This window comes from Embiotoca jacksoni, unplaced genomic scaffold, assembly GCF_022577435.1.
Source record: "Embiotoca jacksoni isolate LCO1_2020_lvr unplaced genomic scaffold, fEmbJac1.0.p SCAF_16, whole genome shotgun sequence".
NCBI classification, from domain to species: Eukaryota; Metazoa; Chordata; class Actinopteri; family Embiotocidae; genus Embiotoca; species Embiotoca jacksoni.
The window spans coordinates 7,702,914-7,729,366 of record NW_027185296.1 but is presented as its reverse complement, the minus strand read 5'-3'; the positions used below and the strand labels follow the sequence as shown (position 1 = coordinate 7,729,366).

Sequence of the window (26,453 nt, the reverse complement as noted above, 5' to 3'; positions counted from 1 at the left end):
CTGTATTTAGGGAGTTTCATTTAAAATAAAGTGTAAGACGACTCGCGACTTGATAGTCATTGGATTGTTTTTATTTAAAAAAAATCGTTTTGTAAAATATCAGTCTTTTATTTTGAAACGAACAACTTGGCCGGCCGTGTTCCGCTCTGCGGGGATCAGCTGATGTCAGTGTAAACAGACCGCAGAGGTGCGTGTGTGTGTGTGTGTGTGTGAGGGAGACAGGGTGATAGAGGCAGCTATATATGTCGGTGATCTTGGCGTCGGCTGAGGACGGTGGATGATGGGGAGGGTGAGGTGTGTGATTGACAGCGTGATGTGACGCGCTGCAGCGGAGTGGGGCAGCAGGAAGCGGCTCACAGGGACTTAAAACATCACATGCAGCTCCGCGGAGGGCCCGTGTGAGAGCTGCTGTCTGGACGCACCGGATTGTACTTCACAGGACTGGACTAGTTGAAGCAGTAAGTGTCAATATGTGTTTGTTGCCGTGTCACCTATTTCGTGCTATCTGATCAGAGCTGCCAGAGTCACAAATATATTCATTAAAATCTCACTTAACAAGTAAACATACACGCTGAGATGTCATCAGCTAGCTGCACTTAAAGCATCATTCGTAAAAGTGCACTGTCAGCAGAGAAAGAAGGATCCCCTGGGACTAAGGCTGTATGTGCATCAGTGTCAGCAGCATTTTATTGTAGCTGCTCGAGGTGGAGCCACTGTGCTCACGGTTAGGTGGTTTATTAACCAATTAAAGGGGTTGGCCCCCCTCTAAAGGGTCACGAAGTGAATGTGGGGGGGACCTACAAGTACATCTAAATTATACTTGAATAAATGCTTTTCCTTTATATTGTCAATTATAAGCACTGAAGAACTAAGGTCCCACTGAGGTCACAATAATAACATGAATGTCCTTGTTTCATCTATGAATTGTTTGATGTGGTGCAACGAAATAACAAAACAATGGATGTTCGAAGTTCCTAAATCTTGCATGAATAAAAAATGAACAACTATTTAAAAGTATACTTTAAACTTGGTGATTAAAGAATGTGACCAAGATATGCACTTGGTGTTACATTTTGCTGTTGAAAAATAAAACTGTCAAAGCTGAAATAAGTCTAATGGAAGATCAAAGTAAACTTTACTCTATGATAAATGAAAAAAAAAAAAAACAATACAAGTGAAAGGGGATTTTAATTAATAATTGTCAAACAAATTTTGAAGTATTCTGATTACATATTTAGATCACATAGAGTGATTTTCTGAGTGTGTGTTCCTGAAGTTGCAGCATACAATAGAGAGACAGGCTGACCGTCTGTTATTGTCACATGCTTTCCAGTTCCAGTTGAACCTGTTTCAGTGATGGTCCAAGTTTTTCTTTCAGCATCTGACTGGTCTCGTTTTATCGATGTAGTTCATTGATCCTTCCTCACAGCAACATGACATTCCATAACGTTGCTTAAAGCGAGCTCTCCCCTTTTTTTTTTCTTTGTTTGTCTTGTCAGCGGTTTGATCGCAAATACAGAACATCATGTGGGCTTGTTTTTTGGCTGTCTAAAGGGGAAAGAAAGGACTTGTTTCCTTCGTGGAAGGTTAGTCTTGTGACAGTTGTCTTTTGAAATACTTCTGACTTTCTTCCTCTCTGTGGTGACACTTGCCTTTCCCTCACTCTGACAAAACAAGCTCTTGTGACTTTTTCATAACATGCCTAAAAGGATGAGAGATGATGAGGCAATATTAAACCACGAGGAAGGTTTGAGCCGTCATTTAAAAGGTGCAGTCGGCTGATTTTACACAACAGGTTCAGTTAACTTGTCACAGAGAAAAACTGTGAAAAAAAACTGTTGCGTGATGTCTGAGGAAATAAACCTGATGATGTCACCGTGGTTATATCTGCTGAGAGGCCACACCTGGCAGGGAAGGTCCAATGAAAAACATTATCCATTTGCATCATGCGAGAAACAGGGAAACTGTCTGCTGACATCACTGGAGAGCAAGGTAAACTCACCCAGGTAGACCTCATTATCTTTCAGTTCCTCATGTACTGGTTCACTGTTCCTGCAATCATGAAGGGTTGGATTTTTCATCATGTACAGGGTTCCCACGGTCGTGAAATTCACGGAAAAGTTATGAAAATACAGTGTTTTCCAGGCCTGGAAATGGTTTGGAATTACCACAATGTTTAGGAAAAGTTTGCTTGTATTACTAATTTTAAAATCTAGAGCTTCATCGGCTATGTGACCGTAGGAGAAGCCCTCACTGGATCTGCATACTCTTTAAACCCTGCACCGATCACCTTTATTCCTGTCATTCAGCTCGTCATTAACCGTAACCCCCACAACATTACAACCAATTACAGGTGCTCACGCTGGGTATGCATGTCCCTCCTATTTTATATGAAAGGCCAATACTGCCATGATGTGACAATATTTTCACAAGATTTACATTAAAAACACCTTTTTTTTACATTCTGAAAAGCCGTCAAAACCAGCACTTTTGACTGTTTTTTCTTTTTCTTTCATCAAAATGTTTTAACGTGCTCTAATAAGGTACATTAAAATGCTTCATTAGACAAACAGAGAGCATGTTTTACTGTATTAAATAGATTTTTTTTTTTTTTAATGTAAATTGTTTGAAAGCATAGGTGAATTTTGGCACTAGTGTTCTTCCATGCAATTAAACTACTTAAATAAAGTCATAGAAATGAGGTAAAACAAATTTGGAAAAGTTTTCAAATTAATCTGTAAAAATGGGAAGGATCCCCGAATGTAGTTGTTTTTTTGTTTTTTTTACCGATATATTTCATTCAATGCTCTCGGTATAAATCTCAATAAGTACTTGGTTTCTTTTCAGTTGATGCGCCCCCTGAAAGCATCTTTTTGATTACAGTTCAGTCACAGTAATAAAAACAAAAAGCAGTTGTTTTTTTCCCTGCTTGCTTTTCTCCTGCAGGAGTCCATGGAGGAGCTGGAGCCGGAGGAGCAGTTCCTGCGATCTGCCCGGAACGGAGATCTGTGCGGGGTTCAGAGGCTCCTCATGTCCAAAATAAGGGAAGAGACACAGATCAACATCAACTGCAAAGGTATGTGACTCACACATGGAGATAATATCAGTTCTAGTGTGCTGGTGTGATGCAGTTTATGCTGTTTCCTCAGGTAAAAGTAAGTGTAACCTGGGATGGACACCTCTTCACTTGGCCTGTTATTTCGGACACAAAGACGTGGTGGAGGAATTGCTTAAGGTAAGGTTTCTTTATTCTTTTTTTTTTTTTGCGAACTTGGATAGTGTAATCAACTGTACATGCAAGTTGTGTCTTGTTCCACCCTGCAGGCGGGGGCAGATGTTAACTTGCCCAATAATATTGGAGATACTCCCCTGCACAAAGCAGCCTTCACAGGAAGAAAGGTACCTTTTAATGTATCAATAATCACCCATTCAGATTTGAAGTTTCCTTCTACTCTTTGCATCTCTTTGTTGATAGTAGGATTTTGTGCATGCACTTATTCATCCATTCAGTCAATCAATCAATCAACCAATCAATCAATCAATCACGTATTGATCAGGAGGTTGTCATCCTGCTGCTGCACTATGATGCATGTGCCACTGTCATCAATGGGACAGCACAGATACCCAAAGATGTCACTCAAAATGCAGAGATCAGAAGCATGTTGGAAGGTGAGAGAGACGCGTTGTCATCTCAGATATCATGGAAACATGTTCTTAATCAATTTCCATGTTTTGATATTCATTCATACAAGTTTTTTACGTAATGAATGAATTGTAAAATCATCCTACATTTTCGTTTTGTAAATGCATCCTGTCGCTGATGCCAGCGGCGGAGAGGACAGAGGAGAGGAAACTGGAGGAGAAACTTTTGGAAGCTGCGCGTGAAGGAGACCTTTCAACGCTCAGTCAGTTGGTTAGTGCCAGACACTGATACCTGATATAATACTGCCACAGACATGAAGCAAAAGTTTGAATCTTGCATTTCGTCCATTAATAGTGTCAAATGTCCACTGCTTATTCAGGGTAATTAATGTAGTAGTTGTAATTTTAAGTTGAATGTTTTGACAGCTATTGGAAATATTGATTGTAATTTTGTACAGACATTATAATAATGAAAAAGTGCAAAAAGTTTTCTTAGGTATTTTTCTCTGCCAGCATCAGATACTAAAAGTTTTGAACTTAATTACAATTTGGATGTATGTGTACTTCATTTGATTTTTGGGCCACTTTATACTTCTAATTTTCAGCAGAGGGAAATATTTACACCACTACAATTACGTGACAGCTTTATTTAATATTTACTTCACAAAATTAAGATTATTATTTCTTTGGATAGCTGCTTATGAAGTATGATGGTTTGTTATAAATCAAGATGCAACATGCCCCAAATTTCATGATCTAATATTCTCAAACATGACAATTTGCTGCATTTACTTTTAGCTATTTCCATAATTTTGACTTCATATTTTTGTATTTTTACAAAGCAATCAATCAATTGAGTAATTCAGAAAATAACCAGCAGGTTATGAAAACTATAATCAATTTCAATACTATAGAAACTAGTTAAAAATAGCTCCACCTCGATGAACTACAACAGTAAAATGCTGCTTAGTAATAATAATCTAATGGTATTGTATGTATAATAGTATACAGTATAGTACCATGAAATAACCCGTGTTGTGATTTTTCCAGTGTGGTGTTAGTACTTTTACTTAAGTGAAGGAGCTGAATACTTCATCCACCATTGCTAATTAGAAAAAGTTAGCATGCTAACAGGGGACATTAAAATGTTAAACCTGGTAATAACAATACTGTTAAATAGCCTGTTAGCAGTCATGTCAGCTTGGCTATGGACTCGTATCTGGACTTTCAAGTATCACCACATGTTCAAGTTCAAGTCCAGACAAGTAAACAGTCGACTACACCCTTTGAATCTCAACAACACAATAGTTCATGAAAACCTCAGAGAGAACTGGAAAAAAAAAAAAAAAAAAAATCAATATTTGAATTATGTGCCAAAGGAGTTTTTCAGACCCATCAAAAGAAGAGTGGCAGTAAAATTTTGGAAAGCCGTCGCAGTCCTAATTATTCCAGCTATTGGTCGCAGTGTGAGAATTCAGAGAGTCATGCTTCAGTTCTTAGCAGAATAATAAAGAAATGCAGGCCACTGGGGTTCAAACAATACATCTGTTATGAGCCTATATGTTTGCTACAGCTCCGTAGGAAGAAGCCTCCAGACATCAACTGCACAGATCTGCTGGGTAACACTCCGCTGCACTGTGCAGCCTATCGTGGTCAAATGCAGTGTGCCCTGAAGCTGCTGAAGGGTGGAGCCAACCCCAGCGTCAAGAACAAGAACGGTATGGTGCATCAGAAAAAGCTGGCAGCCCTCAATGACTGGTTATATTCAATATTGTTCTTTTTTTGTCAACAAATAACATGAAAAGATCAAAAACAACGAGCTGATTCTGTGATAAGTCTTGCCTGTTCAGCCGAGGCTAAAAAGTGCTTAAAACCCATCAACGAGCCACAGCGTAGCACTGGCTGACATGTTCCTTCATTAAAAGGAATGTGGCAAAGTTACTTTATTTTGAGTCAATCCCACACACACTCCCCTGTTTCTGTTAATACTGCCATGTCAAATATGCATTAATACCAAGTGGCAACAATAGACTTTATTTACAAGTGGACGTAGCTGCATCTGAAAAATGAGGCCAATGTGAAGGGGCCTTAAACTGCAATACCGCTGAGGGCCACTAGGGGTTGGCTCTAAAAAAAAAAGGCTCTAGCTCCACAGATTCCCATTCAACTTCTTTCATGAAACACAAAGTCAAGTTTTTTTTTTCCACAGTTATTATAATGTGGTTAGCTAAAGTCACTCCTTCTTAGTTTTTGGTGCCACCAAACGGCAACCAACAGTGACTTCACCCCTTGGTTTGTGTAGCCTCGAGTTTGGCATTTTGGTGGTCGCCATAAGCCATAAGTGACCATATTTGGATGAGCTAGGGGAGCGGGGGGTGGATCTGACTGAACCCAGGGACACTACGCCACATCCACCTCCACCGGCAACCTGACTGCACCTCAGGCATGTCAATCAAACCAGGCACGACCCCAAACAAACCTCTCTTTGAAGCCTCATATCTAATTGATTAAAGAGCCCGTTTCAGTAGAACTAACAGAGCACTGATCAGAAGGAGTACATTTAGCGAATGACACAAAAATTACTTAAATTTTTTTTTTCTCGACTTTGTATTTCACTAGAGAAGTTGACACTTTTTGCAGGAGGTCTACTGAGGGTTTTATTGGAGCCAGCCTCTGGTGGCCCTCAATGGTATTGCACTTTAGGCACATTGGCTTCACTTTTCAAACGCAGAGTCGATGTCTATTTTTATATACAGTGTATGCTTAATACACAGCTGTAAATATTCTGCCAAGAATGCTTTATTTACTGTGCATCTTCAGTAGGAATAAATGTGCTCTGGGCTGGCAGCCACAGACAGGGAGGAGGATGGAGAGTATTGAGAGACCAGCTAACATGTTCATTTTAGTCTCTTCTGAGGATTTGAAAAATAAGAAAACTATCTGTCAAGCAGAAAAATATAGAATAACACCACCTTTTTCTTTTACAAGCTCTAATCTCCACATGCTGCTTGTACAAAAACTGTAGCTTCAGGTGTTGAGTGACAGTTTCAGCTCATTTCATAGGGTCTTGTCTCTCTTCCTTCATCCAGACAAAAATAGCAACTGTCTTGGCATGTAGCTGTCATTTCTCCGGAAGATTTTCAAAGTTTAAACTAATTAGTTTTGCCAAGCATGTTGGCTATTTCTGTGAACATGATTATCTTCGGAAAAACTACAACTATGTTTACATGTGAGGCACAAGCTGGCGCTGGTTCAGATGTAAATGAATCCTTGTTATTTATAATTCTGTCACCAGCATGTAAATATCGTTCAATCAAGCTGTATTTTTCTCCCTTTGTATAAATGTGCTCTGTGATAATGCTCCACTCGTTTTGTGTATATCCCTACCTCCCAGGCCAGACAGTGTTCGACCTGGCCAGTGACACAGCAATGACACAGTTTCTCGAAGGCGCCGTTCATCAAGTGAGTGTTCAGCTGACAGCCGGCTTCCTGACGTTTTCTTTGATGTGCTGTTTGATTTATTTCTTACTTTGTCTCCTCTGTCACCCCTGCAGGGTACGACTCGTCATGTCAAGAAGTACGAGGGACTCCTCTGGAAGGTAAAGTTTGAGAAATATTTACTTTGGTGGCTGACAGAACCCAATTTAAATTGAATAAAATTAAAATTAAATTAATTAAATTATTACAGATTGAGAAATAACAAGCAAAGTGGAGAAATTGACCCATCACATGTTGACTTTAGAGACCCTGCTGGTACAGAAAACTCAAAGCATTCCCATAGCACCATGTTTATTGGTGTACTCTATTACCAGGCTGTAGAAAAAATGGGTAAAATAAAAATGTATTCAAAGACTCTTCTAAAACAAAATATCCCGTACAATGTGTAATTTAGCAACACAATAACATGTAGACAAGCATTTTGGATTCTTGCTGTGGGTTTGTTGTTATTTGACAATTAAATGATTTTGAGGGCTTGTTTTAATTTACCTTTTTCTAGTTTAAAGATACCATTTTTGGTAACAATGCTTTTATTATGAAAAATCTGGCTCTTGTCATTTAAAATTAAATAAGGTTTCGAACAAATGGAACATGGTGGTCTACCAGTGTAATGTGTCACTCCACAGTGTGCTGAATTAGGAAATTGATTAGTTTACTGCTTCATCAAATGTTGGGGCACTGACCTTCGCACTGATTACCAGGTTTTCACAATAAGAGGCCACATCAGCAGAAGATAGCACGGGCTTTACTAAGATACTGCAGGCTCATCAGCATGTGGTGATTGAGGGCTGAGAACAAAAAATAATCTCTACAAACAAACTGTAACATGCTGGATGTAGTGTGATAATAGACCTTTTTCACAGCACATATTCTGACTTCAGTGAGACATACCGAAACATCTACTTTAAAACCCTGTCATGGAACTGTCCCTGTCTAAAGATAATGGTGTTGAGAAAACTGAAAACACAATCTGCAGATTTCTTTTCTTGAAGTCAGCAGCTGCAGGGCCACGTTTAGTTAAAAAGATAAAGTGATTTGAATTCCCTTTTGTTCCAGATTTGACAGACTTCTTCTCCATAGCAATGATGACAAAACATGGTTTCTGTGTTCAGTAACATGAATGATATTGATGAACAGAAAATATTTAAATGAGAATATAACATGAATTTATTAAGAAGAACTAGATGCCAGATGACAAGATAGTTCCTCATTCATGTCAGTGAAAAGCTGCTCAGTTGAGAATATGCCGGAAAACATTTCAAGTTTCCTGTATGTGGTACCTGGATGTTTCACATGCCCACAAAGCACATGCGTTAGCTTCAGCTGAGCCAGTAAAGAGCAAGCTCCACTAAGGCTGAGTGCAGGTCGGGCTGGCTGACTCCTGTTTGCTCCACAATGGAATAAAATTTAAAATGTCTTGCAGTTTTTGAGGCTTCCCAAAAGTTATTGAGAAAATTCTGATCATAAAAATAATTACTTAACGTGGTCTGTGATGCTTTTAGCCACTCCCTTTCCAATCATTGTGAGTGGAAAAGATACTTTTCGAGCCTGCGTGAATCGTGACAAATGTCGAAGTTACAGTCATGTTGTTTGGCCGCTATGGCAAAATGGCTATGCAGCCTTGCACTGTTCCTGAAGGTTTGACCTACTATAGACAATTTGGAAAACCACTTCCTGAACCAGCGACTCCTCCTACTTTGCAGCTCTATAATCACTCTCCTTTTAGCTCTGTTTTTGTTTTTTGGTCTCCACTGTTGTCTTTCGATTCTGCTTATGCGCCTCTATGTTAAAAGCTATTTGATGTTTCTTATTAGTTGCAGAGAAAGTAATGCATGATACATTTCTAGATGTGCTCTGTGGAAAAGTAGCTGCCTGTGGCAGCCAAAAACAATGAGAGTGTTGAGAGTAAAGAAAACCAAAACAGTGCTGAAGGGTCATGCAGAGTCACATGATAATTCTGTCTGGTGTCATTACTAGGAGCGAATTTTTACACATAGTAGTCATGTGATTCAAAGACATTGATCATAGCAGCTTCAAAGAACAAAAAGGCGACAGTGAACTTATTGTGCTAACAGGTATTATTTGAAAATGAATTCCTCTGTGCCAAAACATTTTTTTAAACACATCAATCCCTCATCGTTTCACTGGATGATGTTCCTTCATTCAAACCCGAAAAAAAACCCAAAAGTGTATTATTCCACAGCTGAAAATAGGCCCAGTTCTAATTACTGCCTGGATATTGATGTGAGTGCTATTTCAAAGTCAGAATCCAATTATGGCAGCGTCCAATTTCTGTGAGTGCAGCATTGAGAAGCCCTAAAAAAAATAACCATTTTCACCCGCTGAGCCAATCAGTTAGAAAACAAACTCGGATGTAACTCGTGTGTGTGTGTGTGTGTGTGTGTGTGTGTGTGTGTGTGTGTGTGTGTGTGCGTGCTTTTAGCATTTGCAGCATGTTTCTACTTGCAGCAAGTGTTATCAGATTTGTGACTGTATTCTCAGTTTAATGAGTTTTCTGAGGTCTGTGATCTGTCGCTCTCTCAGTCATCATTGAAATCAGAAAAGACTGAACAATAATAGAAGTCACTGAAAATCAGACTGCTGATTATTTTCTTGCGTGCCATCCTGCAGAGCTCCAGATTTTTTGGCTGGGGGTCCTACTGGGTCTCCCTTCAGGACGGGGTTTTATCCTGGTACTCAAAACAGTAAGTGCATCTCTCACTTTGGCTGTGCTCCTTGAATCAGATGTTTGAACAGATCTCAGCAACAGATAAATGGAAGTACTGCACACTTTTGATTGGAAAGATGCTGGAGGTGACAGACAAATTAGTTAAAAATAGACCGATCCTGTCTGCTCTTCCTCCACTGAAAATCTGTCATCTGTTGAGGATCGTTCCTCAAAAGAAAAGTCCTCACCTCTGTCTCTTCCATATGAAGGTCAGATGCAGCTGCCAACATCAGAAGGCAGGGCTGTAAGTCCCTCACACACGCCCACTGTTTGGTAAGTCAACATTTTAAGAATTGCACTCCCTTTTTTGACCCCAATTTAAGTGAGTACAAATTTTTCACAAAGGGAATGTTTCTCATCGTTTCTTATTTCCAGATACGAGCCAAAGATGACTGCTTTTTTACCCTCAAGTGCTTCGATGACAGCGTGCATCACTTCAAAGTATCACCTAAAACAGACCCAGAGGCAACAAGAAAAGTGAGTTTCATTTATCCTCTAGCTGTAACGTCAAACACGCTTTTCATCAACTATTTCCTGACTTTTTTTTGCCAAATTATTGACATTATTAGTGGCTCTGAAATTTGGAAAAAGTAAAGCGATCGTCCATACAATACTGGATTTTTGGGTCTGTTACCGACATTAGGGAGTAAAATTATTTAGATATTAATATTTAGCCAAATATTGTTTACATTTATACTGTATATCCAATGATCTCATAAAGGTGGTTATTAAACACTTGACACGTGTGACAAAGCCAGAAGCAGGATATCTAAGAGTTTATTGTCCACACTGACATCAATTCAATTCAATTTTATTTATTTATATAGCGCCGAATCACAACAAAGGTTATTTCATGGCACTTAACACATTAAAGTCCTTACAGTAAGACTTTACAATATTATAGAGAAACCCAACAATTCAACAATTCCCACATAAGCTAGGAGGGAAATAATTCATTTTTAAGGGAGGAAAACCTCCAACAGAGGGAAGGAAAAACTCCCTCTTAACAGGAAATAGCCTCCGACAGAACCAGGCTCAGAGGTGGGCGGCCATCTGCCTCAACCAGTTGGGGTGAGAGGAGAGCAGAGAGAGAAAAGGACAGCATAGAGATAGAAGAGAAGAACTGTTGGTGGAGATGACAAGCGCAGGGCAGAGACATACAGCGCCATGACGGGACATCTGCAAAAGAAAGAACGTGCATCAGTGCACTGAAACAGTAAACTTTACTAAGAATTCAGATAAACATAGAAAAAAAGACACAAATATAACTGCTTCTAATTTTCCCCAATCATTTTCTGCATTATTTTTTTGCCCAATATTGGGCAAGAAAATCAATATATTGGTCAGGTGCTACTATAAGGTTCCACCTGTGAAGCATCTATGAGTGCTCAGATTGAAAACAGGAGAACCAATCTAGTTCCACTTTTTATGTGTGTCACCCCCGACGCCCTGTAGCTGAGGTTAAACAAGCTGAAATAAATGACGAAATATTGCTAAAAAAGTTAATCCTTTTGTCAAAAACATTGTAAAAGGCACTAGCAAAAATGCCAACTGAGGTGAGTCACCTTAGTTAATCTCGCCTTAAACTTCTACCTGCTAAATACAGCTGTCTCGCTAATGTCAACTGGACAACTTGTGCTAACCTTGAACCTTGTAATTGCAAGGTCACAATCTGTATAATATATGAGTAACCTGTTTAATTTTCCTGACAAACCACATAAAAATCATTTATTTTCTCCCAGGCATGGCTAGACGCGCTGGAGGAGCACTCTGCCTACAGCACACACTACTGCTCCCAAGAGCAGGGCAGCGAGAAGGAGGAGGAGGAGGAGGAAGCGATGTCACTTGGGGAGCTAACAGACTCACTACAGGTGGCCGTTAACAAAAACATCCATAATTAGCATGTCAGCATAATGATCCGCAGTGTTTTCCCCGAACTACAAAAGTCCTACCCCCCTGCAGCTTTTGTTCATCGGCGGTCTTCTCCCATCTCTCTGAATCACCAGGCAGCAGAGGTCAGCCAGAAGAAACTGGAGAAGGAGGTGGCAGTTTTCCTGTCCATGCTGAAAAATGATGGGCTGTCAGAAAGTAAAAACCTGTCATTAAACTGCTGTTTATGGTTTTTTTTTTCTATAAATTGTAATTTATGCAGCAGAGGGAAGAGGGGAAATGAAAACCTTATGATTAAAATTACAAGCACCATCAAGCCGATTCAAATACAAAGTATAATATCTGAAATACTCTTAATTAAGAGGCTGCGTCATCTGTCCCTGTCATTAGAGATTTCTACGCATGTTGTTTGTTGCTTTTCTGACAGCATGAACATTTTTTGAGTTTGTCCTTTTTAGGGAACTTGTTTTGTGACTTTTACTATTTCACTCATTAGTTTGTGTTTTTGATTCACTCAGGATTTCCATCGACCGTTCTGCAAACAATGCAGGAAATCTGTGAGCTGTCCAGTGAGACCACGTCCAGCCTCAGTGTGTGTCTCAGCCTCTTCTCCAGACAGGACGGGGTAAGTGTCATCTTCCCTTTGACAGACGTCTGGCTTCATTTGAATGCCGAGTGGCTGCAATGTGTCAGGTTTATGTGCGTCATGTAAATGATTATCAACAGTTTACTCTCTCTTTCCTGTAGCAGAATACTTGCAGTGAAGGAAATAATGATTTGATCCCTTGCCGATTTTGTAAGTTTGCCCACTGACAAAGAAATGAACGGTCTATAATTGTAATGGTAGGTTTATTTTAACAATGAGAGACAGAATATAAAAAAAATAAATCCAGAATATCACATCATATAAAAGTTATAAATTGATTTGCATTTGATTGTGTGAAATAAATATTTGATCCCGTACCAACCAGCAAGAAATCATTATTTCCTTCACTGTATGAGTTCACTCAACTCATTAAATGGGACAATATTTGGTCTCGAAGGACATTTTAAAGAACTCCAGTCTGCTTTGATATTTGAATATTATGTAAGCAGGACATTGTTTCTACAAATAAATGTTTAGTTTGTCTTCAAGGCTTCTGTAAGAGACCATGCAGGCTAAGAAAGATAATATTATTTATGATCTGAGTGCACCGACCCTGTAAAAAAAACAAATGCAGACTATAAATATTGTAATCAACAGGATCCTTCTTGTTTGTGACCCTCAGATATATAGTGGTGTTTTTCTTAAGCTTGCAATGTAAAAGCAAAACATCATTCATAAGAAAGCGCCTGTATAATTCCCACCTCCTTATGAAAGCAGCTGAGTGGAGCGCAGTGATTATTAGCTGTCAGATGGGTTTTCTTTGTGACTGATTCAATGGATTTGATTATAATGGAAGGATTCGGTGGGCACATTACACCCCCCCCCCCCCCCCCCCCCCCCCCAAGAAGAAAAAAGTAGAATGGCACTGCTTACAGCCCACAGCAACCTTGGACATGGGTTTTATAACTATGTAAAACATATTTCGACAGTGGTTGACTCAACACATGGTGATGCACATGATAAGATCTGTTTCTTGCGTCTGGTGAAGGAGACTTCTCGAGTTGCTCCGTGTGTTTTTGATGCGTACTTCACGGCAATTGAGTTGATGCTGAGCTGAAGGCATCAGTTTGTGAAACTGCATTAGTAGCAAATACACAGGCCGTGGTGAGCCTGTTTACTACGCTGGCTTCAGGCCCAGCAGCACTCCGGCTCAGCTGTTGTCAGTCACAGCAGCAGACAAACATGGTTCAGCGAGGGAGGACAATATGTTTTTAATCCTTCACCAATGTATCTTCAAAATGCATTTTTGTGACATTGATAATGTGATGGTACTCTTTTTTTTTTTTTTTTTTTTTTTTTCATAAAATTAATCCAAACACCATAAAACAACAACAACAATCTTTAGTCATGTGAGCGAATTAGCATGTTCACAGTAACAATGGTAAAATTACTGTGTTGGGGCCATTTGGTATTTTTGTAGTGTGTAATAATTCAAATCACATCTATTTATTCTGTTGATGTTTTGTTTGAAAGATATGGCTGAATTTGTTTGACAACAATATTTATATTATTTTGATTAATTAAATAAGTGTTCATTCTTTTATTTTGAAGGGTAGCTTGGGCGTATCAGGTGAATCTACATACTGTATATGGGTAGGTAGTTTTAGGACAGCCAGGCACCAGGGTGGTTTATGTTCTTTATCAGGGCAAGACAGGCACAGACATGTTTGTTTTTGTTGTTGTCTGTTTGCTTTCTGAAATGATGAAAGGAACCACGTGAAACGGATTTTTTTTTTTTTTTTTTTTTTTTTTTCTTCCCTGAACTCCTTGGTGCCTCAGTGATTGTTTGAATTTGAGTTTTTTATTTTTATTTTTATTGTTTAGTTTGAGGACAAATCTCCACTATGTACTGATTTAGAGCAGGTTTAATGTTTAGCATGATAGCAGTCTTAGCTCAGTGTGTTAGCATGCTAACACCACTCACAGCAGCAGAAAGGCTGAAAAAAATGTCATTTGTTTTGCAAAAATGTTAAAAAAAAATATATATATATATATATATAAAACTGACAGTGTTGCTTGAGGGGGGGAAGTCAGAGGATCACCAAAGTCAGCAGGGTGTGTGTGCGTGTGTGTGTGTGTGTGTGTGTGTGTGTGTGTGTGTGTGTGTGTGTGTGTGTGCGTGCGCGCAAAAGTTATTTAATGGAAGTAAACGTATGTGGTTATGTTTTTATAATTTGAAGCAGCGTATGTAAGAGGAAGATGTGAACAGAGATATGTAGAGATTGAAGAGACAACAGGAGATTTAGGGACAGATTTCGGGAAGAACTAATTCACAAAAAAATCTAATAATCCTAATCTCTTACCTCTGTTTTGTTAGCTGGAAAGCAAAATGTAGTTTTCCGGCTCTGAAGATCTAAGAGTTGGAGTGTTCATTTTTGTCCTGCATTATCGCCCGTCCCCGTTTGAGATCAGCTGCAGCACTTTTCTGAACCAGATTTGAATCTGAACGTCACGTCGGGATGAGAATTAGTCGCTGTCTCCTCCCCTCTGATTGTTCACGCTGATTTGGGGTTGTGCTGCTGCTTTTGATGGACCGAATTAATGCACTCTCCAGTTGTTGGATATGTAAATCAACACAATGTTGAGTTTACATGATAATGCACAGATCCAGCCCTTTTATGCGTGACATTCTGACTGCCTGTCATTTTCTGCTAAACATGAATAAAGACGGGGACAAAATTGTTGACTACCGAGGGCTGAATTATTAAACGCACTCGGTGTTGGGAACACAATCATTCCCAGTCAAGATGTTTGTGAGCGTTGTTTTGTTTATTTGTACATAAAGCGTCTCCTCGTTCGTGCTCACCCAGCTTCATCTCACAATCAAGACAGTCGTATTCCTGCGGGATCTTTTGAGGAAACGTCACTGCTGGTGAAGCAGAGGCTGCCAAAAACCTCTTTGAATGTTCTGGGTTTGACAGCCGGTCCGGTGCTTTCAGGGTTTACACCTGGGCCGGGCCTCGATCGCTCAGCTGTGTAAGCCTTTTGAACTGCGATCTGCAGAGGCAGAGCGCGATGAAAGGCCCATAGGATCTCAGAGCTCGCCATGAATAGGCCTGAGCCCAATAGGAATAATTTACACATGTGCAGTTTATGGCTCAGTCGGCACATGATGGCTCGCAGTGTGAATGAAGCGGCAGGTCCTTACGCTCGCTCCCCGTGCAAAGGAAAGATACTGAATCACTTTAAGCTCCTGCAGCTTTGGTTTGCACTTCAGCACCACCTGAGGAGAGGTCAGCAGCAGGAATTTCTTCTTTAAAGTGCAGTATTATGACATGATCGTCTGTCAGTATGCAGCACTTTAACACACTTTACAATTTATTTAACTTCACTTCTTCCTACTTTTCTTTCTTTGACGCCCCAAAGAAAAAAAACCTGCCTTCTTAGTGGTCTCTAACTTTCTATTTACACATTGTCACTTCAGTTAGATATTTTTTGTAAAGGTGCTGCTGCACGATGAAGCGCACCCTCATATGATCAACACTACTGTTTTGTGTAAAAGGAAGGTTTAGCTGATGGTTTATGTCCATTACGCGTCATTCGATCCCTTCTCCTCCCCGAGAATCATGTTCTCCGGCAGGCCATTTGAGACGGCAGCGTCGAGGCAGCTGTCCTCCATTACAGATAAACCTGGCTCATCCCTCTCAGCTCCATTGCTGCCTCTCTCTGCGTGGGTCTGATAATGAGAGGACGGGGCAGAGGGGAGGATCAATCAGTCACCATTCTGTTTATTTGCTGCCATCACAGCCTGTCTGACACTCACACACATTTTGTCTTCTGTCTGTAATGAGAGTTGGAATAAAATTTTAGTGGCTGTGTGAGAAGACTTTAACAATTGTTGTGTTTCTGTGAGTGATCAGTCTGTTTGTCTTTGTGTGCGTGTTGTTGTGCTTGTGTGTGTGTGTGTGTGCGTGTTGTTGTGTTTGTGTGCATGTGTTGTTGTGTTTGTGTGTGGCGAGTTCAGGTGCGTAGTCTGAAATTGGAGCAGGAGGTAGAGAAGAACAAGATCCTCTCTGAGGCACTGCAGACTCTCGCCACGGAGCACCACGAACTTGAGCAATCCGTCGTCAAAGGATCTTCACCGCGGAGTGCCCTCAGTGAGGATGAGTTCCACGACGCCTTGTCTGGTGAGTTGACAAGTTATCAAACACACTCAGGACATGCAGGAGATTCTGTGACAAGCTGCCGCTCACACGCGCTGCTCTGTCATTCACCTGTAGGACACTGGAATACTTTTTCCTGCCAGTGAATGTCTTTGGTATGTTTGCCGCTCATCGAGCATCAAGTGTTGCCTGGTTGTGTTAAAAAAAAAAAAAATTTTAAAAGAGTTTTCTCTTTAATGGGTGTTTTTGATGTGAAAAAAAAACCTGCATGGTGTAGAAACATTAAAAATGTGGATCTGAATAATGCTTGACGTTTTTTTAAAGTGTCTGCAAAACAGAAAATGTGGCATTTTATAAAGTTTGCAGTTTTATAGATGAAAGGAAGTGAACATTGATACATCACAGCAGAATAAAATTAAACGGATCTGCAAGGGAGATTTGCATTCATTGTTGCATAGCATCTATGTTTTTAATACTAATAAAGCAGAAGTGACAAAATTAACCTTTTACTTTTCTCACTTCACTTAATTATGGTTTTTAAATGACTAATTTGTTGTTAATTTACTTCATTTACATTCCCTACTTAGGCGATACTGATAACAAAATTTGGGATTCAAAAAAAAATCTCATAACACTGTATTTGCGGAAAGTTTATTTTTCTTTTTTTACATAAACACAATGTGATACAGAAGAATTATGACCAATCTCTGTCATTTTACAGTTAAAATTTAAACATGGTCTCCAAGTGGCCTCAAACCAATTGTGGCTTCAGTATATTGAAATTTCTTGACATAAAAACTGTAATATCAGCCGATATTGGCCTGGATAATTTATCTGTCTCACTCTAGTCCACCATTACATCCATGTATTTGTTTATGCCTAAAATATACAGAATCAAGTAAAGTTTAAGGACCTTTCATCATGTAATTTTGACCAAGATATAAAAAAAAATTATGATTTGCAGTTAAAAAGTAAACTTGTCAGATGTTTTTGGTGGATAGAAATTGTTTTGAACTGCAGTTTCTTGCGACTTATTAGACGATCTATACACAGATAGTGGTTTATCGTTTATAGTGGCTTACATCACTTGTCAAACTGTGTGGACTGTTGACACCTGCTTTCCCACCAAACCATAGCACTATAAGAATAATAATATTTTTTTAATTTTCTCTTTTAATGAAACCAACTGGACTTTATGCTCTGTAACAGTTCACTTTCTGAGTCTGTGAAACGATCTCTTGCTCACTAAATCGTCGCGGTTCGTTTGTCTCCGTCAGAATCAGACTCGGAGCTCTCTCTGAGCGGCTTTGAGACGGTGGCCAGCCATTCTTTCGAGGACGACGAGGAAGAGGACGAAGGCTCTGTCATGTTAAGCAGCTCTTGCAGCAGCCCCACCAGCATGTCAAAGGAGGATCACCATGGCGACAAGGATGATACTCATCCCAATGGGATAACAAAGCATAGGTCATATGCCCCCACAGTTTTCTAAATGTACCACTGACCTCACTGTGCAAAGGCCTGTCTTCGCATATTAGTCTATTATTGTTTCATTTTTTTCTTGCTAGAATATGTTGTTCTTCCTAGAATTAGATATTTGACAACCTGCTTTGAGAGTTTTGTTTTCTTGGTGATCTTTCTCCTTTTTATGTCCTCCCTCACATCTTTCCACTTCATAGTGTAAATAATTCACAGTCAGGGCCGGTCGGGTAGGCACGAGAAAGAGTTGTATTGAAAGGACCGAGCTCTGTGTTGGAGCTATTAAATATTGATACGGCTACGGTATAATGCAATAATCAGTTTGCAGTATGATCCCTTGTTGGCTGACCCTTTCGGCAGTTTTAGAATGTGGTTCCGATTATTTGGGTGGTTTTAATACAGAATCATTATTTCAACATCTTATTTTTTTACATGGATTATATACAATAATCTTGTGCTTTTAAGTACAGAAGCCAAATTCCAGTCTGTAGACTTACAAGGAATAAGTGCCGCTGATGGATGATACCAAGGCTGCTGACCACCTTTCCTGCTGGTGTTGTTTGTCTGTCTGGGCTTAGATCCAGTATGTCACATAATACATTACAGGCTTTTGTTGACCATATTCACTTGATATGACATCAGCAGCTATTATATGTCTGATGCATTCACTTTTAATGAAATGTGTTTATTTTTAGGGCACGAGCACTGCAATATATATATATGCCTAATGGAATTGTGTGTTATTATGTTTGTGTGTTATTAGGACGAGTTTACCTGCACCGATGTTTTCAAGAAATGACTTCAGCATTTGGAGTATCCTGAGGAACTGCATTGGAATGGTGAGAATAACGTTTAAATGTTGTTTTTATTAGCCGTGACACACGGGTGTCAGTCAGTCGGTCTGCTTTGGTTCTAAATCATCTTTATGGACAAAGTGTGATATTTTGTAAAGAAAATCCTTGTGCCCACAGGATAAATCCCAGTGACCTTGATGATTCCCAAACTTTTCCTCCAGTAATTGACATTTCTAGGCCTTTTGTGAAATGTCTGGATCCAAAACCTTATATTCCTCCTCACTATAAATTTTACATTATCTTAATTTTTGTCTGACAGTAGTCAGCTGACATTTTAAATTGTCCAAATATAGCAGCCAAATGAGATGTTGTCAGATGCAGATTGTATTTAATGCAAATTAGCAAAGGCTATCGTGCTGACCGTAAGCAGCTATGATCTCTAGTTTCAAAATAAAAATGTATGAAATGGCAACGTGAAAACAACATTAAAAGGTGTCTGCTAACAAGTTCACCATATCCACTGTCAAAACAATATGCATTAATGTCTTATTAACGACAGTTGGCGCAGGTTTAAATGGTGAACATACCGTGATACCTACTTCACGTCAACACATTACCATTGTCATTGTGAGCATAATGCTATGCTAGCATTAGCATTTATCTTAGTGCTTATTAAAGCCTCACAGAGCCGCTTGCATTGCTGGAGACTTCATTATCATCTTTAAAAAAAAAAAAAAAATCTATTGTATTGAGTTAAGTAGGGTGTTTAGCATTACTGTGACAGTTTCTGTATTTTCAGATTAGGCCATGAAAGAGTTCAAGGCACCACAATCCTGAAGTGGAATATTGAAAAGCTATTTTTATAAATCTTGTATTTGTGGATTGTATTTTCTGAAGCCATTTGTAATTCTTGGTGCCAGAGTGGGATACAGTAAATACAGCAATAAATGTTGCCTATTTATAGTCACTTCGTACATGATTTTGTTCAGAGCAACATACACACTAGTGTACTTTCAGCCTTTTCAACACTCAACATTAATATTACACTTTCAGAAGATTGCCATGTGAGAGGACTTCATTTTCTCTTTGCAATGAAACCTTATCCCTCAATTCCTCCTCATGTCTCTTTTAAGGAGCTGTCCAAAATTACAATGCCAGTGATTTTCAACGAGCCGCTCAGCTTCTTGCAGCGCCTCACAGAGTACATGGAGCACACGTACCTCATCCACCAGGCCAACGCCACCTCAGATTCGATTGAGAGGATGAAGGTAGTGATCGAGCTCTGAAACATCCTGCAGATATCATGTGACTGGATTTTAGCTTTGCTTTTGAGTTCGGTGTGTTTGATTTGGAGTGTGTGTGTGTGTGTGTGTGTGTGTGTGTGTGTGTGTGTGTGTGTGTGTGTGTGTGTGTGTGTGTTTATCTGCTGTCGGCAGTGTGTGGCTGCATTTGCAGTTTCCGCTGTGGCCTCGCAGTGGGAGCGGACTGGTAAACCCTTCAACCCTCTGCTGGGAGAAACCTACGAACTGGTCAGGTAAGTGGGAAAAGCTGTATTTGGGGACATATTCTGTTGATTTTCAAAGTGCCAAAACTTTTGCACATACCACAATTACTGCAGTGGTTGTGTTTACTGCTTTGTCCTCAAAAATCAACAAAACATCATCAAAAGGTACCCAAAAGGTTGCATACAACTGTATATACATTAGCTTACCAAACATATGCATCACAGCTGTGTGCTTGTCCGTGCTCTGATCCTTGCTGTCTCCGTGGTGATTCCAGAGATGATCTGGGCTTTCGGCTCATATCGGAGCAGGTGAGCCACCACCCTCCAGTCAGCGCCTTTTACGCTGAAGGTCTGAAGCAGGACTTTGTGTTTCATGGATCCATTTACCCCAAGCTAAAGTTCTGGGGCAAGAGTGTGGAAGCTGAGCCAAAAGGCCTCATCACACTTGAGCTGCCCAAGTAAGAGCTTCTAGCCAAATAAAACAAAACTTGCAACCAAGTTTATCTTCTGTATGAGCAGTCTTTAACTACTTTTTTTTTTTATTATTATTTTTTTTGTGCAGGTACAATGAAGCTTACACATGGACAAATCCCACATGTTGTGTTCACAATATCATTGTGGGTCAGCTGTGGATTGAGCAGTATGGAAATGTGGAGGTGGTCAACCACAGGTAGGAGGGTAAAAATAACTCGTAAGATGTCTGCATATATGTTGTGGGAACTATAATATGGAAGACTGAAAGTGCTTATATTAAAACAAATAAAAGAAATAAATTATATACAATACATATTGTTATATGTACTTCCTTTGTATGCAGGCATTTGCTGTGTCATAATTAAATGGTAAAACAGCTTTTTGTCTCTTAAGAGGACCTATTATGCTTCTATGTATTTGCTGCCATGTTACAATGTTGCATGTTCATATTAAAGGTGCGCAAAGTCTCAAATAATGAGGTAAATGAATGTAAAAGTAATTCCTTTGAGAAAAAGCCTCATTTCTCACACTGCTCTGAACACTCATCAGCTTGTAACAGATTTCCTTATATGGTCATTTGCTGCGGGCACAACACGCCCAAGTAGAAGTCCAGCCATCCTTTCAGTCTGTCTCTGAAGTTGTTCACACTTCCACTGGGTGCTGACGCTCAGCAGGTGTCCGGAGGTCGGCCAATCAGAAGATATTGGACTTTTAGGAGGCGGGTCCCAAAAAAGAGATAGGAGCTAAAACGGCTTGCTCCGGATTGCATAAAGGGCCAGTATAAGCTAAAGGACAATTCACAACTCGTCTATTGGAGTCCCTGATTAAAAAAATAAAAACAGGAAATAAGCACAATTGTTCCACTTTAATAAAATTATTTTTAATGATCACACAATGAAATTAAGTCAATATTAACATCCAACATTGTAACAGAAAACAAAGTAAGGAGGTTTGTTGCATTTCAGTTTTGTCTTGTGGAGAGCAGCGAGGACTTTTTAATTCTCAATACAAAGCACTGTCATTGGTTGTCATGGGAAATTTCTGGAGAGGTTTTTCATTTTTAGAGATGGATGAAAAAAATTAGCAGTCCAATCACAGCTGTAGTGGTAGTTATTTTAAACATTCACATTTAAAACAGCTTCCTGTGTGCCAGCCAGCCAGAGGGACCGTACTTTTAACTACTAATGCCTTGTTTTGCATTTGTTCATTTCAATATGGCACATTAACCGCGTCCATAAAAAGGAACATAGAAAAGTGTGTTCTTTGATTTGTTTTTATTTAGGCAGTTAAAATCTTTCATACAAATACTAAAATCCTAAATTGAAGTTTTGAATATTTATCAAGTATAAGTCTAATCCAACTGTTGAAAACATTTTGAGGAAGTTTGACCGTCACGGAGGAAAATGGACAGAGTGAATGAGGAAGTTTTGAATGACTCAACCGTCAGAGAGTGAAAAGAAAATGTGCTTTCATTTGCTCCCTTTTCATGCAGAACTGGTGAGAGATGCTGCCTGAATTTCAAACCGTGTGGCCTTTTTGGAAAAGAATTGCACAAGGTCGAAGGGTATATTTTGGACAAAAGGTACATCGTGATGAATAATTAGTCATCTCTTGTGAGGAGACTTAACATTATTCTAATCTTGAATGCTGAGTAACTGCTGCCCCGCTAATATTTAATACACAATTCACACATGTTGGATTATTCATCACTGTGAATACTCTTTGCACTTTGTAACATGAACTAGGATGCCACGAGTGCCTGAAAAGATTAGTTTTCTTCACTATCAGATTGAATGAGAGTCAGTGTCAAATTGCTAATTTATCTGGATGATGGTTTCCAAATAGTATGTCCTCCTTTGCCCACATTTTAGAGCACATATGATTCAATAAGCCACTTAGAGCTGCTTAAAGATGCTTCGTTTGCAAATCAGGACATACAAAGTAAAGCAGCTGCCCTCTGCTCAGCACATCTTTAACTTTAAATGTGACATCAGAAGCCATTACAAAATCAAATCCTCATGCAAATTATCAATCAGAAACACACGCAGTTAATAGTTCATGGCATTGATAATCAAGCCTTAAGAGATATGTGCATTGGTGCAAATTGAAAGGCAGCTAATAACAGCAAAAACAAAGAGGAGCAGATGGTGCTCTCAGATGGAGCACGAGCAGAGCCAGTGATAAATGACTGGACACAACTAGTGTGGTATAACGACTACGAGAACTAGACCAAATATACACCGAAAGATATACAGACAGATATAAAGATATATGGACATATAGAAACATAATGCACACAATGACACCGAGATAAGTTATATACAAGCTGGAAACAAACAGATGTGAAAATATGCGCTAAGTCGGATGCTGGCAGAGCCTGAAGCGGACTTCTGGCTCCTCTTTTCCTGGGAACGTTCTATTTAACTTCCAGAAATCTATCGCACATCAAAGTGCTCTTTTTTATCTGTTAGCTCAAACTGACTGAAATAAGTACTACAGTTTGTGCCTGAGGACGTGTGTGTGTTTGTGTGTTTGTGTGTCACAGCAAAAAGAAGCTGTGCGCTCTCTACGGGAAGTGGACGGAGCGCCTTTATGTCGTGGATTCGGCTGCGTTTGAAGCGCATAAGAAAAACGACAAAAAAGTGTCCGAGGAGAAGAAAGGCAGCAAAGCGGTATGAAATACTGAGCAGAAGAGAGTCCTCTCAGTTTACTGTTATGATGCATAACATAAATAATGTATTTCAATGAAGGAAAAAAAAGACAAAAAGCGAGCATCCGTTCTGAGCTCTGCTTTAATAATGCACCTTGCTGAGAGTACAGCTGTCAGTGCAGCATTATTTCTGTGTGCTGCCTCTGCTGGTGTTTAGGGTGCCAGTGAAGATCAGGAGGAGGTTCCCTCACCAGCTGCAGACACTGTGGAGGCAATTCCTGGCAGCCAGCTACTGTGGAAGATCGCACCCAGACCGGCCAACTCTGCCGAGGTTCCACTGATTAATACACACTACAAGGGGCGATAGAAAAAGTTTCTGAGGCTGTTCCTGTTGTGTGTGAACGGAGCGCAGCTTTGTGATGTGCACAGAGCAGGGGGACGATATGACCTCCATGAGTAAGTATTCCAAGTTATGGCTCTTGATCAACATCAGCACCTGAGTTCGACACATTTTTGGGACCAGTCAAAGGTGACCATCTTGAGCAAAGAGTGCACATCAAATTTTGTTTCAAATTTTTGGGGAACAGAAAGAAATTGCAGGGAGACAAATCTGATCAGTAGGGCTGGTGGGGAGCGCTGTGAGCGGGTGTGTTGCAATGTTGGAGAACCAAAGTGCCATCGTCCTGACCTGACTCTCTTTTCAGTCTTGGACAGTGACGTTGTGCCCCTCTCACTTAAGCCACCTCACCCGGCTCACTGCTTCATTGTCGTAGGCTTTCTGAAACATTTGAAGGGTCTTTGCTGCCGATGGGATGTGCGCTCTCTGCTCGTGTCCACATTGACAGTGCAAATGTAAACACGTCAGGGTCACTAACACTCAGGTGCTGATGTTGATCCAGAGACGTAACTTGGAATACTTACTCACAAAAGTTACACTGCGCTCTGTTCGTGTGCAACAGGAGCAGTCTCTGACCCTTTTGACCCTCACTCGTCTACAATAAGCCTTCGTTAGAGTGTAGTCTTAAAAGAATAATGACACTTTACAATAGCAAATAAATCTTTCCTTTTAATTGCAGATGTACAGCTTCACATCCTTTGCGATGCAGCTGAACGAGCTGCGTAAGGAGATGGAGGGAGTCATTCCTCAGACCGACTGCAGGCTCAGACCGGACATCAGAGCCATGGAGAACGGCGACATCGGTAAGAATTGTTTTAAGTAATTAACTGAAGAAAAAAAACCTCTCACTAACCCCACTGTTGTGATTCAAACAGACCTCGCCAGTGAGCAGAAGAAGAGGCTCGAGGATAAACAGAGAGCTGTTCGCAAGAACCGCTCCAAGTCCAACGAGGAGTGGAAGACGAGGTGAGCGTTCTCCTCTCTTAAATTTACTCAACGAGCTTTCGTGTAGTCAGTTAATGCACGCGCTAGCTAGCAACCAGCTACAGGCAATATTAAGACAACAGTCTTCATCAGGGTGGAAACAGTACCATTGTCATGCCTTTACTTTACATGCATTTTTTTATTGTGAATGGTGAATTCTGGTTTCTGCCTTTAACGCTGCCATTGTATCATGTCTGTGTGTACTCTGTCACACTGTGTTGCTTTGAAATACTCGAGCTAAATTTTCTCTTCACTTTGTCTTGTTTTCCTGCTGCGTCCTTGCTTTGATGTTAAGGAGTCCTGCCCTGGGCCCAAGGTTAGAGCTGCTTGACTGATGTGCCTGAAATGTTTGATGTGATCGTGTGATCTTCTATGTTTCCAGACATTTCTCCCTCCCTCCCTCTTTCTCTCTGTCTCTAAATGTAATTCTTATCTGTAACCGTGTCCCACTTTATCACAGACAATAGAATCAGTGTGCAGACGATGTCAATAAGCCTCTTTTCCTCCCACCAGCATGACAGCTCCACTCTCTGGCACTAAATGCAATTACTCAAACTCCACATGCGTCTTCCCTCCGAGTTGTTCCGTCCCTACTTACGTGCATTTAATGCCAGTTAAAAGCTAACAACCAGAAACTGCGAACTCCCATAGAAATCCTTCATGACCTTGAGATGAAGCATGCCTGACCATCCTCCCTCGCTTTCCTCTGATTCGCTTTGAGTTGTATTTGTCTGGTCGGTTTCTCTGAATGCTCTCAACTGTGTTGTCAGGTGGTTTCAACAGGGACCGAACCCCCACACCAGCTCCCAGGACTGGCTCTTCTCCGGTGGTTACTGGGACAGGACGTACAGCCAGATGCCAGACATTTACTGATGCACGTTTCCTGCACAGATAAAGCAGCAGGAAGGAACTGCCGGGTTGTTCTTTTTTTTCAATGAAATAGCCACTAGCAATAGGGGGAAAAAAAGTGTACTTAAACAGTGTGGCCTTAATCTACTTTATGACGATAAAGCTGTGCACAAAAATGTCAATAATCAAGAGTAATGCTTTGAGATGTAGCATTTGTATTTCCACTGAGACCAGATTGTTTCTGTTCATGATGGGCCTTTAGCGCATGGACAGCAGTTTATGGTTCTGGTGTCCATCTGTCCTCGTTTAAATGTCCATAGTAGTGTTTTGACTCTAATTGTATATCTGTATATATACTTTCCACCATTTAACCATCAGTGACCTCATCATGTCGTTCCCATCTCCTCTGGACTCCGGTTAAACTCACAAAAAACACAAGCAGTCTGATAGAAAAGATGCTGATGTGGATGTCAGTTATTTTTCTCGTGATTTTTGTCTTGTAAAAAAATAAATAAAAGGCAAAACATGCAGTATGTTTACTGGATTCCTTATGAAATGGCTTTAAGAACTGACTGGCACTATTTTTTTTTGTTTTTTAAACATTTCTGTCCGCTGAAAATAATTATGTATGTCATACAAACTGACAGAGTGAGGCTAACAAAAAGTTGGTTGGGGTTTATGATGGAGAAAGTCCGACTCCATAAAGAGAATTGAAAGTATTTACTATTTATGTGACATGCGCTCGGGATGCGAGACAGTCTGAAAATATAGTGTAATCTGATCTAATATTTTCCCAATATATATCTGCCTGATGTGTA

At 40.0% G+C, this 26,453-nt stretch overlaps 1 protein-coding gene across 4 annotated transcripts; it reads left to right on the top strand.

Moving 5' to 3' along the window:
• The first annotated feature begins 169 nt into the window (after window positions 1-169).
• Window positions 170-26,165, top strand: osbpl1a (oxysterol binding protein-like 1A). Of its 4 annotated transcripts, none has more exons than XM_069150638.1 (29): window positions 170-458; window positions 2,947-3,076; window positions 3,150-3,235; window positions 3,325-3,399; window positions 3,558-3,669; window positions 3,828-3,913; window positions 5,216-5,360; window positions 7,037-7,104; window positions 7,197-7,241; window positions 9,772-9,845; window positions 10,078-10,141; window positions 10,244-10,345; window positions 11,611-11,739; window positions 11,875-11,956; window positions 12,277-12,383; window positions 16,369-16,531; window positions 17,785-17,971; window positions 18,747-18,822; window positions 19,911-20,045; window positions 20,214-20,311; window positions 20,557-20,739; window positions 20,844-20,951; window positions 22,248-22,337; window positions 23,301-23,427; window positions 23,623-23,736; window positions 24,482-24,605; window positions 24,678-24,768; window positions 25,082-25,102; window positions 25,557-26,165. In XM_069150638.1, the coding sequence occupies exons 2-29, from the start codon at window positions 2,953-2,955 to the stop codon at window positions 25,657-25,659; spliced, it is 2,919 nt and encodes a 972-aa protein (XP_069006739.1). In that variant the 5' UTR covers window positions 170-458; window positions 2,947-2,952; the 3' UTR covers window positions 25,660-26,165. The 4 variants fall into 4 exon arrangements, with proteins under 4 accessions (XP_069006739.1, XP_069006740.1, XP_069006741.1 ...); XM_069150639.1 differs by having other exon boundaries at window positions 2,914-3,076; XM_069150640.1 differs by lacking the exon at window positions 25,082-25,102.
• Window positions 26,166-26,453: the final 288 nt, after the last annotated feature.